The sequence below is a fragment of the Tachysurus vachellii genome, chromosome 6 (assembly GCF_030014155.1).
Source record: "Tachysurus vachellii isolate PV-2020 chromosome 6, HZAU_Pvac_v1, whole genome shotgun sequence".
NCBI lineage: Eukaryota > Metazoa > Chordata > Actinopteri > Siluriformes > Bagridae > Tachysurus > Tachysurus vachellii.
Window position 1 is genome coordinate 8,444,090 of NC_083465.1, and position 17,049 is coordinate 8,461,138.

A 17,049-nucleotide genomic window follows, 5' to 3' on the forward strand; every position below is an offset into this window, starting at 1 on the left:
AAAAGCACTGCCCCCTGGTGGATAAGTGTGCACAGGTACTGTGGTGTAAGACCATTTAATTTTTATTTTTCTTAAATCTTTTTAAACAAATGTCAGTAGTATTTTATAATCAATGCTAAATTTGACTAGGAGCCAATGCAGCACGGTAAGGATGGGTAAACTTTTCAGCTGTCAGATTTCTTACATTCAACATCACAAGCTGTGAAGAAGGAAGCACTGCTGTCTTCTGTTTGGAGTATAATGGAGAAAAGAAAATGGCAAAAAAACAAACGAATAAACTATAAAATCACTAGGGCTTGTACGCGAGGCACTAACAGTCCCTTGTTAGTGCCTCGCGTACAAGCCCTAATGATTCAGAAAGACAGTCAATAAATATTGGGGTGTTGTCAAGGATTTGCAGATGTTTTCGGTTAGCAATTGTCACCATGTGGAAATGCTCCATCTGCATTACAAATTACCCTCTCTATGACATTACTTTCAATTCAAGTTTTTCAATTCAAGTTTATTTGTATAGCGCTTTTTACAATGGACATTGTCTCAAAGCAGCTTTACAGAGACATAGAGCAGAAGGTAAACATAAGGAGAAGTGTAAAGAATTAATATAATAAAAATTCAAGATATATATAGTTCACAGTATGTATGCATGTATGTATATGTATTTATCCCCAATGAGCAAGTCTGAGGTGACTCAGGCAGCAGTGGCAAGGAAAAACTCCCTTAAATTGGTAAGGAAGAAACCTTGAGAGGAACCAGACTCAAAGGGGAGCCCATCCTCATATGGGTGACACTAGAGGGTGTGATTACAAATATACAGTCAAACAAATGCTGTATTGGTGTAAGGATCACATGGAGTTCAGATCTCCTCTTAGTATCACAGAGTCCAACTGGAGCTGGTAGATCTGTAGATGTCTCATGATTCTCACAGAGAAAGAGAGAAGCAGTGGAGAGGGATTACCATATCTGCTGTTCATAAAAATGTGCAGGTCTAATGTAATAGTGCACAAGATTACTTCTATGACACACTAGGCAAAAATATTTATAATGAACTATTTACTGTTTACTGTTTAATATAATTAACTATTTACTGTTTAGCATGTACTAAACACCTAAGAATGTAATTCCAAGAAACCCTGGGCCATCAGAAGCAAACTGATGAGGTAAAAATGAGGTATGTTTTAAACTGTGAGCTATGTGTTGATGCACCCCTTTTCATAGTTGGGATGCAGAAAACAATTCTACAGGTTACATGTTTTGATTATGGGTGTGAATGTATTTTGCACCATATTCACTGCAGCAATGGAAGTAAGTCCAACATGTATATTCAAAGAACAAGTACGGCATGCTGTACTTAAGCTTCTTTTGTTTGGGTGTAATGCAATCAAGTCCACTTGAAAACGTTATTTATTATTATGAAGAAATATAAATAAATACTCATACCTCACTGTTATGAAAATATATTAGCTTTAATATTTTTCAAAATAATATTGACGGGAAAAAACAATCAGAGAATTTAATTTTGCCTAGGCCATTTTTCACAGCCAACTGTAGCTAGAATTCACATAGAATAATATCACGAATACACTCTCATTCAATATACATCCATGTCCACAGCACTACCCATATAAAACTGTTTACATGCTGTTTTGCACACTGTTTTTGCTATCTTTGAACATGCTGTCTTGCATGCTGTTTTGCACACCACATTTTTTAATACCTTTAATACCTCATCAAACTGTTGCTCTTACATTAGGTATACATATGTTTAAATAGAACACTTGTTCAGATTCCTACTGTATATATATGCACAACATTCTTTATAATACTGTATATGCACACTGGTCTGTGCTGGGTTTTTTTTTTTTGCATTGTCTTGTAGTGTTTTTTATTGTTTGTTTCACTGTCTTTTGTCTTGTACTTTGCATTAGGTTGTACAGATGCACTTTATGTATCTAGGACACCTTTTAATCTTTAGCTCTGTGTCATTCTACTGTACGTATCTATGTTTTTTCTATGTAGCACCATGTTCCTGAAACCTTGTCTCATTTCATTACATACTGCATCAGCTATACAGTATATGGCTGAAATTACAATAAAAGCTTCTTCACTTGACTTGAATTGTTAAGACATGCACTTTGCCATCAACTGAAGCAAGAGCTTGCTGTAGGTACCGTGATGATATTTTAGGGTTTTTGGAGATTGCAAATGATTTTTGGACAGTAGAATGGCTGATTACAAATTCTTTTGAGATCTTTTTATAACCCTTACCAGAATCATAAGCACCAACAATCTTCTTTCTAAAGGCCTCAGAGATCTCTTTGGATCTCACCATGATGATACCTCTCATTTCAACAATTGATACCTCAACAAGAGCAAAACAAGCTAAATGTTTGAGGTTTAAATAAGGCAAGGCTTCTTCAAAATGCTCTGTAACAATGTTCTAATAATTTGATGTTGTGGTGTCCTTACTTTTTACAGATAATTAAAAAAAAAACTTTATTTTTTTTATTTGTTTAGTTATATAACTTGAAACTTACCATATTGTTAAAATGAATATAAAATGCCCATATGTTTTTACTATTAAAAAAAACAGGCTTTCATGGGGTGTCCTAATTTTTTATATTTTTATATTATATATACATTATTCATGAGAGAATTGAATGAAAAGTCGGAATATATTGAATAAAAAGTCGGAATATATTGAATGGAAAGTCTGAATATATTGAATGGATTCTGACGTCATCAAGACGCACCCGATATCACTTGAGTAAAATTGGCCGTATATTCACAGATTCGAGTTTCCCGAGTCAATACCTCCTGAGCTAAACGCTCTTATTACACAAATAACACCTCTTTTTTTTATAGTAGTAATGTAGAGAGGCAGCTACAACCCAATTTTCCTCAAAATCAGCTTTCCTCCGCGTTGGACAAAATACACAAGTCTCTATGTGCGAACACCTGAGACAGATTCCAAGGGACCGTCTGCAAAGTGCAAAACCCGAAAAGCGGGTGATTCATATAAGAAAATCATCAGTGACGTGTGAGCTGGTGACAGTACAGTGTATTATAGTGAAGTTATTGACTGTTTTTGTATTCGCTTTTCGGGTTTTGCACTTTGTAGACGGTCCCTTGGAATCTGTCTCAGGTGTTCGCACATAGAGACTTGTGTATTTTAGGAAAGCTGATTTTGAGGAAAATTGGGTTGTAGCTGCCTCTCTACATTACTACTATAAAAAAAGAGGTGTTATTTGTGTAGTAACATCCTTTAGTTCAGGACTTATTGACTCGGGAAACTCGAATCTAATATTAAACTCGAATCTAACTAATCCATAGGCATTTAGGAGTTTACTCCTGCTGTTTAGTGACTGCTTGTCCCAAAATGTTTGACATTTTCTCTCTTTTTTTCAGATGCCCCAGTATGAAGTACTGTAGCTTTCTGGTGTGTGACAGTTGTGATAGTTTCACATTTTTCCTTTCACCTTATGTTTGTATAAAGAAAATAAAGAGGTATTTAGAGCTCTAAAGTCTTTTTTTTTTTTTTTTTTTAAATAAAATTGTTTTATTGGGGCTGATATTTGAACAACTTTGCTTAGTTTCAGCTGAAATCTTAGCTGAAATAACTAGACAGAGAGAGGGGTGGGTTATTATTAGGTATGATTGTAATCATTTGTTGGACAGTGTAAGTTGTGTGCAAAGTGCAGACAGGGACCCTGGCAAGACTAGCTATGACAGCATAACTAAAAGGGAGATCCAGAAGGTGAAACAGACATAAGGGGTTAGATGACAGCATTCGGACATCCTAGTTCACAAAACACTCTATGCCCATGAACCCTCCAGATCTGTTCTGTTACCTAAGACAAGCTATTCATAAAATGCTAGACTAAACAAATGTGTTTTCAGATTGGACTTAAACACTGAGACTGTATCCCAAACACTAATTGGAAAGCTGTTCCATAGATGTAAGGCTCTTTGTAAGTTTGACGCCATTTACAGTCTAATTTCCAGTCTCTTCAATACAGCCGAGATGTATTGTTGTATTTTGTGGCAACAAGCAGAGTGTTAAAATACCATGTGCTCAACATGACCCCGCTTCCACAGATCTTCTTTCCCGAAAGAAGTAAAGACCTGATTATTTAGATTGTGGTCCTGAATATCAAAAAACTTTTAAAAAGTTGAAGCAAGCACTGAGTGATGCCTAAGCATGGACCATTCCTGGTAGGACATAATCAATTATTTTACAGACTGCAGCAACAGAGGAAGCTCTATCAGTAGTGTAACAGCACAGACTGCTCATCACTCATCCTCAAGCCAGAGAGGGCCATTGCCATCTCTGACAGACTATTTACATATGTATCAGAAACAAGGTTTTGCCAGTGCTGATAGCCAACACCTATTACACTGCGGTCCTATAAAAGCCTTACACAACCTTATGATCTGTGGAGAAAGCAAATGAAAAGAAATGCATGCATAAGCATGGTAATTATAAATTACTAGATGAGAGGTTACTGTTTCACATTGTTCACCTTGCTGACTAGAGGGTTAGGGGTTTTGTCCTCTCCCTGTTTTTGCACCTTGCATTTTAATTTTATGTCCTGGAGTGTGGGCTTGTTCTAATAAACTCCTCACATAGAGCCTCTTTAGCATTAGTTCTAAGGGGCCCAGATGGTCTTGAAAATAAAGATTTTTGTTTTTATAGCTTTGTGCCTGCATAGTTATAATTTTATTTTACTATACTGTACTTGGTTACTTGCATTTTTCCCACATTTATGACATTGTTTTGTTGTTTTTGGCACAAGTTTAAAAATGATTTGTTTGCTACTAATATAGTTGTTTGTTTCACTGTCACAATGACAATGACCTGTCTCTTAATATCTGAAAAACAGAGCATGAGACTGTACTACGTGAAATTTGTCAATGTGAGGCACTGGGTATGCATATAATTTAAAAGGTCCACACAAATCCAGACAAATTGTTTGCTTTGGGAACTTGGGCTTGGCTAGTCACTATGTTACTCCTCAATTACTTTCAGATAAAGCATGGCCTTTAGCTCATATCAAACCACCTGTTTTTATGCTAGGGTACATAGGTGGGGGTAGTGGTATGCAGCTATCCCCAACTATCTACCTAAGCATAAAAACAGGTGGTTTGGGATGAACTCAAGGCCATTTCTATGTGGTGCTATATACTGATATATAGACTGTGTAGAGACTAGAACATGTGGGAAAAACTTAACTTGGCAACTGTGATTGGGATGGGCAAAGGTGGTCACAACAAAGGATGGGGGTAAGTGGGGTAAATTGAGGCACAACTTTTTAGGTTTATCTCTGGTCATAGCTCCTCCACTGTCTTTATACTGTTAGAAGGTCTCTCCCAAATGATCAAGAAGACATGGAAAGGTTATTGTCCATACAATAATTTGAAAGGCGAAGGCCCAGTGGAGGCGCAGTTTGATAATTTTCTCCTGTGTTTGAGTTTTCCATGCCACTACATATCTCCTGTACTTAATAATGCAATTCAACCAACTGAAGGGAAGTGGAAAGAGAGAGAGGATTTTGGAAAAAATGGCCCCTGTTTCAGTGGTGCAGGGATAGGAGAGAAGGAATGAAGGGGGAGGACAAAAGAAATAAAAAGAAAAAGTACCGTTTGAGATTGTGACCAACCGGCAATCAGCGGTTTTAGGTTCGGCTACTCCATGTTGCCGACTGTTAAATAATGGGCCGTACGTTGGGCTAGTCAGGAGCTAAAATTCGTGGGTTGTCCACTGTGGCTTGCTGAGGCTGTGGCTTGAATACCTGCCTGCTGGACCAAGCAATAAACCTGCCACCTGAGCATCAAGAAGATTCTGGATGCACTGCACTTGGTCTTTGCTAAGCTGGAGGCGTGCCTGGTGCTGCATCTCATGGAAGCATAAATGATCTAGGCCAGTGGTGAGGACACCCTGATTGCACCCTGATGTCTATGGTTGGGCAGGGAATCAGAAAACAATTTATTTTATTTATTTAATTTATTTTTTACTTAGATTTTATTTAAGCACACACAAACACACTCTTCAAGTGTGTTTCAAGTCAAGAAGTTTTTAGTGTCTTTCATCTACATATACAGTAGTGTGAAAAAGTGTTTGCCCCTTTCTGATTTTTTTGTTTGGTTTCAGATCATCAAACAGATGTAAATATTAGTTAACACAAGTAAACACAACATGCAGTTTTAAATGTCAGTTTTTATTATTAAGGAAAAACAAAATCCAAACATGCATGGCCCTGTGTGAAAAAGTGCTTGCTCCTAAACCTAATAACTGGTTGGGTCACCCTTAGCAGCAAGAACTGCAATCAAGCATTGGCAATAACTTGCAATGAATCTGTAACAGCGCTGTGGAGGACTTTTGGTTGAACACTGACCTTAACTGAGGCAATTGAGGTCTGTAGTTCTTTAGATGTTGCTGTGCGGTCTTTTGTGACATCTTGGATGAGTCGTCGCTGTGCTCTTGGGGTAATTTTGGTCGGCCGGCCACTCCTGGGAAGGTTCACCACTGTTCCAAGTTTTCAGAGTCCCAAAGCTTTTGAAATGGTTCAGTCAGGTCGTATTTAAGTGATTTCTTATAAAATAAGATATAACAACATATGAAAAGTGACATTATATAAGTTTCAGTGGCATAATGGCACTCCAATCTCTATTAAATTTAATTCAATTTAGTTGGAATTGTTGTTAGTTGTCTCAAAGCAGCTTTACAGAAGTATGGAAACAGAAGAGAGTGAGATGAATGAATAAATAAATGAATAAATAAATAAATAAATAAATAAATAAATAAATAAATAAATATAAAAATTATATTTTATTAATTTTAAAAATGGGGGCACGGTGGCTTAGTGGTTAGCACGTTCGCCTCACACCTCCAGGGTTGGGGGTTCGATTCCCGCCGCCACCTTGTGTGTGGGGAGTTTGCATGTTCTCCCCGTGCCTCTGGGGTTTCCTCCGGGTACTCTGGTTTCCTCCCCCGGTCCAAAGACATGCATTGTAGGTTGATTGGCATCTCTGGAAAATTGTCCCTAGTGTGTGATTGCGTGAGTGAATGAGAGTGTGTGTGTGTCCTGCGATGGGTTGGCATTCCGTCCAGGGTGTATCCTGCCTTGATGCCCGATGACGCCTGAGATAGGCACAGGCTCCCCGTGACCCGAGGTAGTTCGGATAAGCGGTAGAAGATGAATGAATGAATGAATAATTTTAAAAATGTTAACTTAAAATTTAAAATACTATATATCTATCCCTATCCCTAATGAGCAAGCCAGAGGCAACGGTGGCAAGAAGAATGTCCCTGATATTATATGAGGCAGAAACCTTGAAAGGAACCAGGCTCAGAAGGAAACCCATCCTCACACTGGACAGTAAACAATGTAAACGTAAATAATGTCATTTCTGCAACAGTTTATAAAAGTGCAACCCGAGAGCTCCTAAGGAACTAATGGGTCAGCGCAAACTCTAAACCTGATTGCTGATAAAGACCAGACCATACAGCTGACTGACACAACATTGGTTCATGTCTGCAGAACATAAGGGACAGAAAAGTGAATTTAAGAGTGGGACTCCACACAAAACCACTTTAGCTTAAGCAAAAAGCACACTTGCTTGGCTCTATCCAGTGGACCAGATCTGGTGCTCCCTTTTTAGTGAGGTCTGTCAACAATCCAGTTACAGGAAATACTCAGGCAATCAATAAAATAAGAGGGTGTACTTTCTCATTCCTATCACTGCATATATGAAAATGATAAAATACATTTATAGTACATACTACTGTTATTGTATGATAACTGTATAAAATGATATTGTATAAAAACTGATTTGTGTATAATTAATTAAATTACCAGTAGTATTATTTAAACTTTTAGCACAGTGGTAAAGTCAGTAGCCCTGCTGCCTCACAGCTACTGTCTCTGGTTCAATCCTAAATCCATATGTTTTCCCTGTGTAAAGACTTGAGACTGGGGCGAAGATTCACCTTCCAGCAAAACAATGACCCTAAACATACAGCCAGAGCAACAATGGAGTGGTTTAGATCAAAGCATATTCATGTGTTAGAATGGCCCAGACAAAGCCCAAAGCCTAAATCCAATTGAGAATCTGTGGCGAGACTGTTCTCGCTGTTCACAGACGCTCGCCATCCAATCTGACTGAGCTTGAGCTATTTTGCAAAGAAGAATGGGCAAACATTTCACTCTCTAGATGTGCAAAGCTGGTAGAGACATACCCCCAAAGACTTGCAATTGCAGCGAAAGGTGGTTCTGCAAAGTTTTGACTCAGTGGGGCTGAATATAAATGCGCGGCACACTTTTCTGATATTTATTTGTAAAAAAAATTTGGACACCATTTATCATTTTTCTTCCACTTCACAATTATGTGCCACTTTGTGTTGGTCTATCACATAAAATCCTAATAAAATACATTTTTGTTTGTAACGTGTCAAAATGTGAAAAAGTTCAGTGGGTATGAATACTTTTGCAAGGCACTGTATTTTTAAGAGGGGATAGGTATCTGAAGAACCCAAATGAATCTCACATACACATGGGAAGAACAAGCAAACTATGCAAAGATAGAACCTCAAGCTCAGGATCAAACTGAGGACCCTGGAACTGTGAAGCAGCAAAGCTACCTACTGCAGCACAATAGCCAAAATTAAATGTGGTCATTTAACAGCACAAACAGCACAAATTTATCACAATGTTCTTTCTTTCTTTTTTTTTAAGACAGGTTTCCTATCTTTTCTTTAGAACCAGGTTGGCAAAAAAAATACATGGGCCATAGAGTCTGTAATAAAATAATACTGCATAGTTTATGCAAAATGCAGTTAAAAGGAATCAGTGATATGTGCGGGACTGAACAATTGCCTTCTTAAAAGTCTTCTTACGGAGTTTTAAAGCATTCTGCAACAGTAACTGAAGTTATTTTGGTTGTCAGTCAGCTCTTGTTCAGCATCAATAGAGAAATGATTTTGCAAAAAATCTGTTTTTGTTGATCTGACAGGCTGCCAGTAGTTTGGCGTTCTTGTTCAGCACTAGTGTGTGTCTTCATATTCTATCATATATCAGTATTTGTTTTCCTTATAAACACCAATCATATATGTTTAACACAGCTATACAATGAAGTCCATGTTACTGTATTAGTGAGAGGAAGGGAGCTGCATAAAGGATCAAATAAATCTGTTTTGTCCCTTTAACGTTGTTCTCTTAAATCAGTTTAACAGTGTAATATTTTAATACACCGTTTGTTAAAAGAGTAGGTCATTCTGAAGTGATCTGAGTTGTGTTGAACATACTAACAATTTGAAATGTACATTTTATTATGTATTAAAAGTGTCTCTTGGCACAATTATTTTGACAGATGCAGTGACCTTCAAAAGCAATTATTAAAAAATTTCCACAGTAAAAGTGCTTGATCATTATAGTGACCATAGAATAGGCCATTAAAAATTATCTGACTTGGTTTGATAAACTAACAATTTAAACCGACAATTTAAAATTTGGAAATTATTTAAAATTTCAATTATATTGAAAAATAGACAGTGAGTTTGAAGAGCTATTACTTCAGAATCCCACAGTAAAATAGAGGAAACAGAAAACAGTAGAGAAGGGGATTCTTAAGTGATCTGATTTGATTGAATGACTGATTTGATTGATGACACTAACTTTTTGAAATGTTGATTTGATAATGGATTAAAAATTGCTTTGATCTTTATAGTGATATCAAATGAGCTCATTCTATGTAATTTTAGTTGGTTTGATCAACTAGAATTTTATTTATTTATTTATTTATTTATTTTAAATAATGGATTATAATGTGCTTTTTGGCTTAATTATATTGACGGATATAGTGAGCTGGAATGAGATTTATTGTATAGTAAAACTGCTTGATTTTTATTCTGACTATTGAGTAGCTCACACAAGTGAATTTAGCTAGTATATTCAAAATATATATATCATTGTGACATTTCCATTTTTATAATAGATTAAAAAGTGCTTCTAGTCACAACTTTATTGACAGATATGGTGACTTTGTAGAGGAATTATTAAAATATTCCAAAGTAAAGTTAGTATTCTATATTTCTTTTTTCTCTCTCTTCTGTTTCCATACTTCTGTAAAGCTGCTTTGAAACAATGTTAAATGTTAAAAGCGCTATACATTCATTCATTCATTCATTCATTCATTCATTCATTCATTTTCTACCGCTTATCCGAACTACCTCGGGTCACGGGGAGCCTGTGCCTATCTCAGGCGTCATCGGGCATCAAGGCAGGATACACCCTGGACGGAGTGCCAACCCATCGCAGAGCGCTATACAAATAAATTGAATTTGAGTTTGAATTTAAAATCGCTTTATCTTTGTTTTTTAGCCTAGTTCAAGCTGAAGTGATGTGAGATGCTTTTCTTAACGAACATGTAAAAAAAAAAATCCATTTTATAATGGATTAAAATATATCTCTAGGTGCAAAAATTTAAGCTCAGTAATCAAAAAAAGAAAGAAAAGAAAACAGGGATTATCTATAAATTTGAACGAGTTTGTAATTTATTTCAATTTTTCAACAATCATTCGTTTTTTTCTGTTTGCTCACGTTCCTAATTCTCGAACCCTTTATTTTGAAATGTGTTATGACGTCAAAGGGAACTTCCTGTTTAGCGTGTTTTCTTTTGTAGACGCGTTTCATTGCGAGGTGAGATGGATTCAAATATGTAGTCAAAAGTCGAATTATATAAGCTTTTTTTAACCCGATAGAGACTTTCCTTAAGCCGTGCTATGTTCAAACCACATCAAACTTTTATTTAAAATTGACTAAAAAACATTTCCTATAAACATGTGGTAAATAAGGTTTTAATTATTCTTTTTTCCTTCTCAGCTATACTTACTATTATAGATATGACTCACGAAGGCTCTCTGGAGGAATTCCCCACCGAAATCGCTGAATACATGACTGGTTTCCTGACTTCTGTAAACTCGGTCCAAAATGTTATCCAGACCCTCATGTCTCTGTCGAAACCCGAACAACTAAAGGTTGGCTGTATATAAATGTTGCAACAGCACACAAATAGTATTAAGTGCAGACACAGGACAAGTGTGGTTACAGGACACCCATTTTAATAAATGTTTTAATTGTTTTGTTCCAGCTTGGCCCCCTTGAGCAAGCCAAAGTCGACTTACTGTCAGCATACGCACTCAATTCCCTATTCTGGAGTGCGTATTTCAGCAGTTCTTACAGCACAGTAAATACACATATTTTATGGCAATAAAAACTAATCGCCTTCTTTCTTTTTTATTAGTGTACTTGGTAACACAAGGAGTGAATCCAAAAGATCATGGAATCAAACAGGAACTGGTAAGAATCCCCATACTGTAGCATTTTGTAAACCAGATAATAAAAGTAACATGGGACTTTATGAAAATGTATGTTTTAAAATGATCGCTATAAATAGGAAACAAGTTTTTGCACGACAGGTTTTTTTTTTTAGTCAAAACATACTTAGTGTGGGAGACATTGGACCTCATTTATCAGGCTGAATACTAACACGTTTTTGATAATTTTGTTATTATTGTAATTTGCTCATATAATTGTACATTAGAATTGTGGTATTAATAAAAAAATACTGTAAATTCAGAAAGGTTTTTGCATTTAAATTGATGTCCCGAATGTGAATATACTTATAGATATAAAAAAAGTAATGTAGTGCTCTACTTTATCAACATCAGTTCATATAACGTAATTTGCATAGGTTATCTTACTGGCTTTTACTGCGGCATTTTGCCCTCTTAAGATTCACTGAATATTTGCAATAGTTGTGTATGCGTCCCTCATTTCTTCAGTGTGTAAGATGAATCCCAACATCATCTTGCCACTGTTTGAAAGGGGTCAAATATACAGAAATTGTTTGAAAAACAAAGATTTTCCAAAAATTTTCTTAGGAATGGTGGGAAGTTTAACTGCTCAAAAAAAAACTGCTATCACAAAACATAAAAACAGTAAATGATCATTCAGGTAACCATAAACAGTTATACGAGTATCACATATGTAAAATATTAAAATGACTGATTTGTTTAAATTCAGTTATTTTGTCATCTAGACTATATGTAAACATCTGATATGAAATACCTTATTCAGGGCAGTACTAAATAATAATAAAAAACAAGCTTATTTTATTTTAGTTGTTGACATTGTTCAGATTCTGGCCTATGTGAACTTATGAGACCAACTGTATAATGATCTTTTTTTGGTGCCTTGCTATTGCAAGCAGTGTTAGCAACAGGTTATCCAGCTTATAATAATATGAAAGTAATAACTCTAATGTTGTTGATTATCTTTTCAACAATTTGTATGAATAGTGTTATAAATTTAATCAAGTACTATGTGTGATATAAAGCCAAAACTCCTAGAAACCAAAAGTAGTGTTACTTTACACTCTACAAATTGGGCACTGCTAGTTAAAAAGGCTACCCCAAAATGATGTGTTCAAATTTCAGTTTAGGGGATGTTTCTTTCACTTTTACTGGGCTACTATGATGTAGTCATTTAAGAGTGCACCATGCTGTCTGATTAGGAAATTTCTCCCCATTGAGCAAATTGAAACTCTTGAACGCTTCTGTATTTCTTCTAAATCTTGGCACTTTTTATTAGGCTACCTTAAATCTTTATGGTCATCATTTAGGGTGGGAGGTGCTAATTTAACTAGTCCTACTCTATTAAAGATGAATCCTGCTCCACCATGGCAGAATAAACAGAGCCGAATGCCCAGCAACAGGGACACTATTTTATTTGCATTAAAAAGCGCTGACAATACATAGGGTTGTTATTGTTATTGGGTTGTTTGCATGTAATGCATTCACAAATTTTCTTTATCATACAAAAAAACGGTTTTATTTTATCCAGTTGAGAAGCAGTTTAAAAACAACAAACAGATGACAAAGTGACAAAGCTAAAAATTGACTTTTTTTTATTTTTGTTTTCCACTTGATGCCCAATTCAGTACCATTGAATTTTTTAAATGTCCATGGGAACTTGGCATTTAAAATAACTTAATATGAAAATAACTAATGTAGTATAATAATGAAATAATAGTGTTTGAATTGCAGTAGAAGTACAAAGTAAATAGTAAAAGTGCAGTTTCTCTTGCATGAATGCCATATTCAAAGATCCATTATAAAAAGAAAACTAATTTTTTTTTTCATACTTTCTACAATACACTGTATTATTTTAATATGAAATTGTCAGACTTTTATTACACTTTGAGAATGATAAGTTAATAGTGTGGGAAATGGGGAAATCCACAAAATCCAGAAGCACAAACAAACACTACAACATCTCTGCAGTGTAGAGGCAGTTTGATTTTTATTAATTATGATGTTACACAGCACAACATTAAGTTTACTAGAAAGTGTGGATAGATTTGTATTTCTAAACATAAACCTGTTGTAGCAATTCATTCAAGCATTGGTTTATTCAGACAGCACAAATTCAGTAAGACGACAAAGTTGAAGAATATAAAAAAGCTTGTTTTTTTCTTCAACTATCTTGTGCCAATGTAGCCAAAAGTTGCTATTCTTGGCTTACAGGAGAAGAACCCAAATGTGGTTTTCTGCTGTTGTAACCCATCCAACTTTAGTTTTAATGTTTTGCCATGCCATAGAAGGTTACTGAGATCTCCATTCTGATGTTTAATGTGAAATTTACCTGAAGCTCTTAACCTCTGTCTGTATGATTATACATTGTGCTGGTCCCATACCATTAGATAATTGCATGAATGAGTAGGTTTAGAGGTGTTCCTAATAAAGAGCTTAGTGCATGAAGCAGCTTTCAATGTTGCATTGGGCTAAAACTCAGATGGTTAAATCAAGAACCAAGATCAAATCACAGATCTTTCCCTTGGTGGCTTGGACCCTGTTGGTGGTTAATTTCCAGACTATCCTTGTTGATTTGAATTTAATATAACGCAATCACAAAATTTTGTGAAAATGCTGGCACACTTAATGATGGACTTTTAAGGCTGGATATGGTTACAGTTTATTACTGTGTAATACAGTTTTACTTTTCTTAAACATGTCCTCATTTCTTTTATTTTTAATATTTGCTAGATCATATTATCTTCAGTCAGTTTTGAATAACTATTTGCATCTGAACTATTGATTGTTTTGTCATCGTCCTATGGGGTGTCCTGAAAGTTTTCATACATAGGGAAGTATGTATACCAATATCATGGTAATTGTGCCTTTTTCAGTGGATCAGAATCAGGTTTGTTGACACACACAAGGAATTTGGTTCCAGCTGTTTGTGACTCTCAAAAGTACGGACATAAACAACACTATACTATACGAGACAAGATAATACAGATTATACAAGACAATGCAGATGTGATACAATGTAGGCATGATCAGTTATTTACATAAAGTGTGAGAAGTGCATGGTAGTGCAAATAATATTGTGCAATATTATGCTTTTGTGCAATATGCAGCAGCAGCAGTAGTGTGTGTAACATATACGGATGATGACTGACAGTTCTGATAATGCAGTACTTCTAGCTATGAAGCAGGGAATATAATTATGGTGAGTTGTTAATCAGGGTGATTGCCTGGGGAAAGAAACTGTTCCTGTGTCTGCCAGTTTTAGTAAGCATGGTTGTGGATGTCCATTTCTCAGTTGGTCTGCAACAGTTCCAGTCTTTTTAAATTCCAGTCTTTGGAAGTTTGGCACAAGTATGAAAAATTTTGTATGACATTTTACTAAAATAGTATTCAATCCACCTATTAGACGCCGTGTATTATGCCATAATTGTCTATTGTATGTCCACTAGATGGCACTGTGTTTCTTGATTTTGATTTGTTATTTGGAGTCACATGATAAGGGGTAGAGGTCAGGGCTTTGGGCATCACTGTGAGTAGAATTGTGTGTTATATTTTGCTCACAAAGAAAATTTATTGAGTTATTTTTCTTAACTTTGTAAAATTAGTAGTATGGGGTGTTTTCTGAAATCTGTGTGGATATTGCTTTATACATCAATTGTCTGCATGAAAAGAAACTGATATGCTTAATAATTACTAGGAATCTGTTGTTTGCAGTTTCACAAGATTATTGGAATCTGGATTAAGTAAACACTAAAGTCACACCACCACAGTAATACAACAATAAAACTATCTAAAAATCTTAAAATTATGCATTGTTAGGGCTTTGTGTCAGGGTGCATTTTTCTGCTGGCAGTAGCTATTAGAAGATCATGTGATCATAAAGAGATGCACATATTCATCAGCATTACTGAAATAGGTTATGGCCATTAATCATCAATAGAATGTTATTAACAGACACAAAGTTTGCCAGGTCAACAATAACCCGCTTCCCACAATTGTACAGAGTGGTTATCTGAATAGCTGTAGCCTTTCTCTCAGCTCAAACCAGGTTTGCCATTCTCCTCTGACCTCTCTCAACAAGGCATTTCCATCTGCTGCTTACAGGATGTTTTTTCTATATTGCACCAATCTGTGTAAATGGTATGGGATAGGTGATCCTAATAAATTGCTGAATGTTATGATTACCAATGAAGATTAAAAACAATAAATTGTGATAAAACCAGGTATTTTTTTGCACTGACAAGCAGGAACTTGACAATGGATTTTTACAAAACATAACGTGAAATTCTAGCTTTATGTACCTTTAAAAGCTTGTAATGTCCATTAAGATGCTTATTTTTTATTGAAAAATCAAATCACACCTAATTTTACACTCCACAGGAGAGAATCCGGACTTACATGAACAGGATAAAGGAGATCACAGACAAGAAAAAAGCAGCATGTCTGGACAAAGACGCAGCATCTCGGTTTATCAGGAACGCACTGTGGGTTGGAGAGGTCACCAGAGACAAAGAAAGCTTGTTATAGCACAGCAAGCCAATTGAGGAGTTAAGGACCCAAAATTCTGAGTCTGAACTATACACAGGTGCAGGATGTGTCTTTTATCATTTATGTGATTTCTCTCATCATTGTGGCATTTCTTCTTTTCCACCTCATTTTTGCCTGCCAGCAGATTTGTCTGAATATAATTTTGTTGAATGATCTGTTTTCATGATAAGATTTCAGTGGGAAGTAGGTATTTACATATAACCTGCATCAAGTTGTAAAGTCATGCAAGGTTCCTGTATACAAATAAAAGTTCAGATATGCATAAGCTGGATCTTGAGATGTTTCAAATTCAATTTGTGTATAGTGCTTTTAACAATTCCCATTATCTCAAATACAGCTTTACAGAAGTATAGAAACAGAGAAGAGGGAAGAAAAAAAAGAATATATATAAATAAAAGAAGAAAAAATAAAAAATAAATGAATATATATACAATTAAAGATTAAAATTAATTTTAAAATATTAATAAAAAAATAAAATATATCTATCACTGTCACTAATGTTGTATGTGGATGTACAAATACAAAGTATAATCATGCTATCCTTCTGCAGTAAGTGCTTTAAGTGCTGTTGAGGGTAACAGTAGATCAGGAGGGTGGGAACACTCACTGGATGGCACATGACATCGTATAGCACTCTCCTAACAGCAAGTTTTTGGGAAGTAGGAGGAAACAGATGAACGTGGAAGGAGCCTATACCATGGACCTGAAAAGTAGGGTGCGACACAGACCAACTTATATATTAAAATGAAAAACCATGAAGAATCATTTTAGAAAACAAAGAAAAGGAATAATGATATCAAGAATAATGGAGTTGTGTAAGCACACCCCTAAATTAATACTTTAGATTTGATCACACCATTCATTCTTAATTGGGAAATTGTTGTTACATGAATGGAGCAACCAGTACTTGCAGAAATTGCTTCAATTCTTCTCATCAATTTTAGGGTGATGTTCTGTTCTTAGAAATGTCACTCTTGTGCCATATTTTCTTCATTTGTTTATTGTCTTTATAGAGTTACATGTTATATTCAATGTCTTGCCATTTTTTTGTAACCCTTTCCTAATTCATATTTTTTAACAATGAAATCCTGTACATGATTTGTAAGCTTTTGCAGCCCATGCTTTTCCAGTTT

General features: G+C 35.5%; 1 protein-coding gene across 1 annotated transcript; it reads left to right on the plus strand.

Annotated features, from left to right (window-relative positions):
- Positions 1-10,637: 10,637 nt before the first annotated feature.
- c1d (C1D nuclear receptor corepressor) lies at positions 10,638-16,181 on the plus strand. Its single transcript, XM_060872038.1, has 5 exons — positions 10,638-10,694; positions 10,878-11,032; positions 11,146-11,212; positions 11,299-11,354; positions 15,749-16,181. Exons 2-5 carry the CDS (start codon positions 10,898-10,900, stop codon positions 15,893-15,895), a joined length of 405 nt encoding a protein of 134 aa, XP_060728021.1. The 5' UTR covers positions 10,638-10,694; positions 10,878-10,897; the 3' UTR covers positions 15,896-16,181.
- Positions 16,182-17,049: the final 868 nt, after the last annotated feature.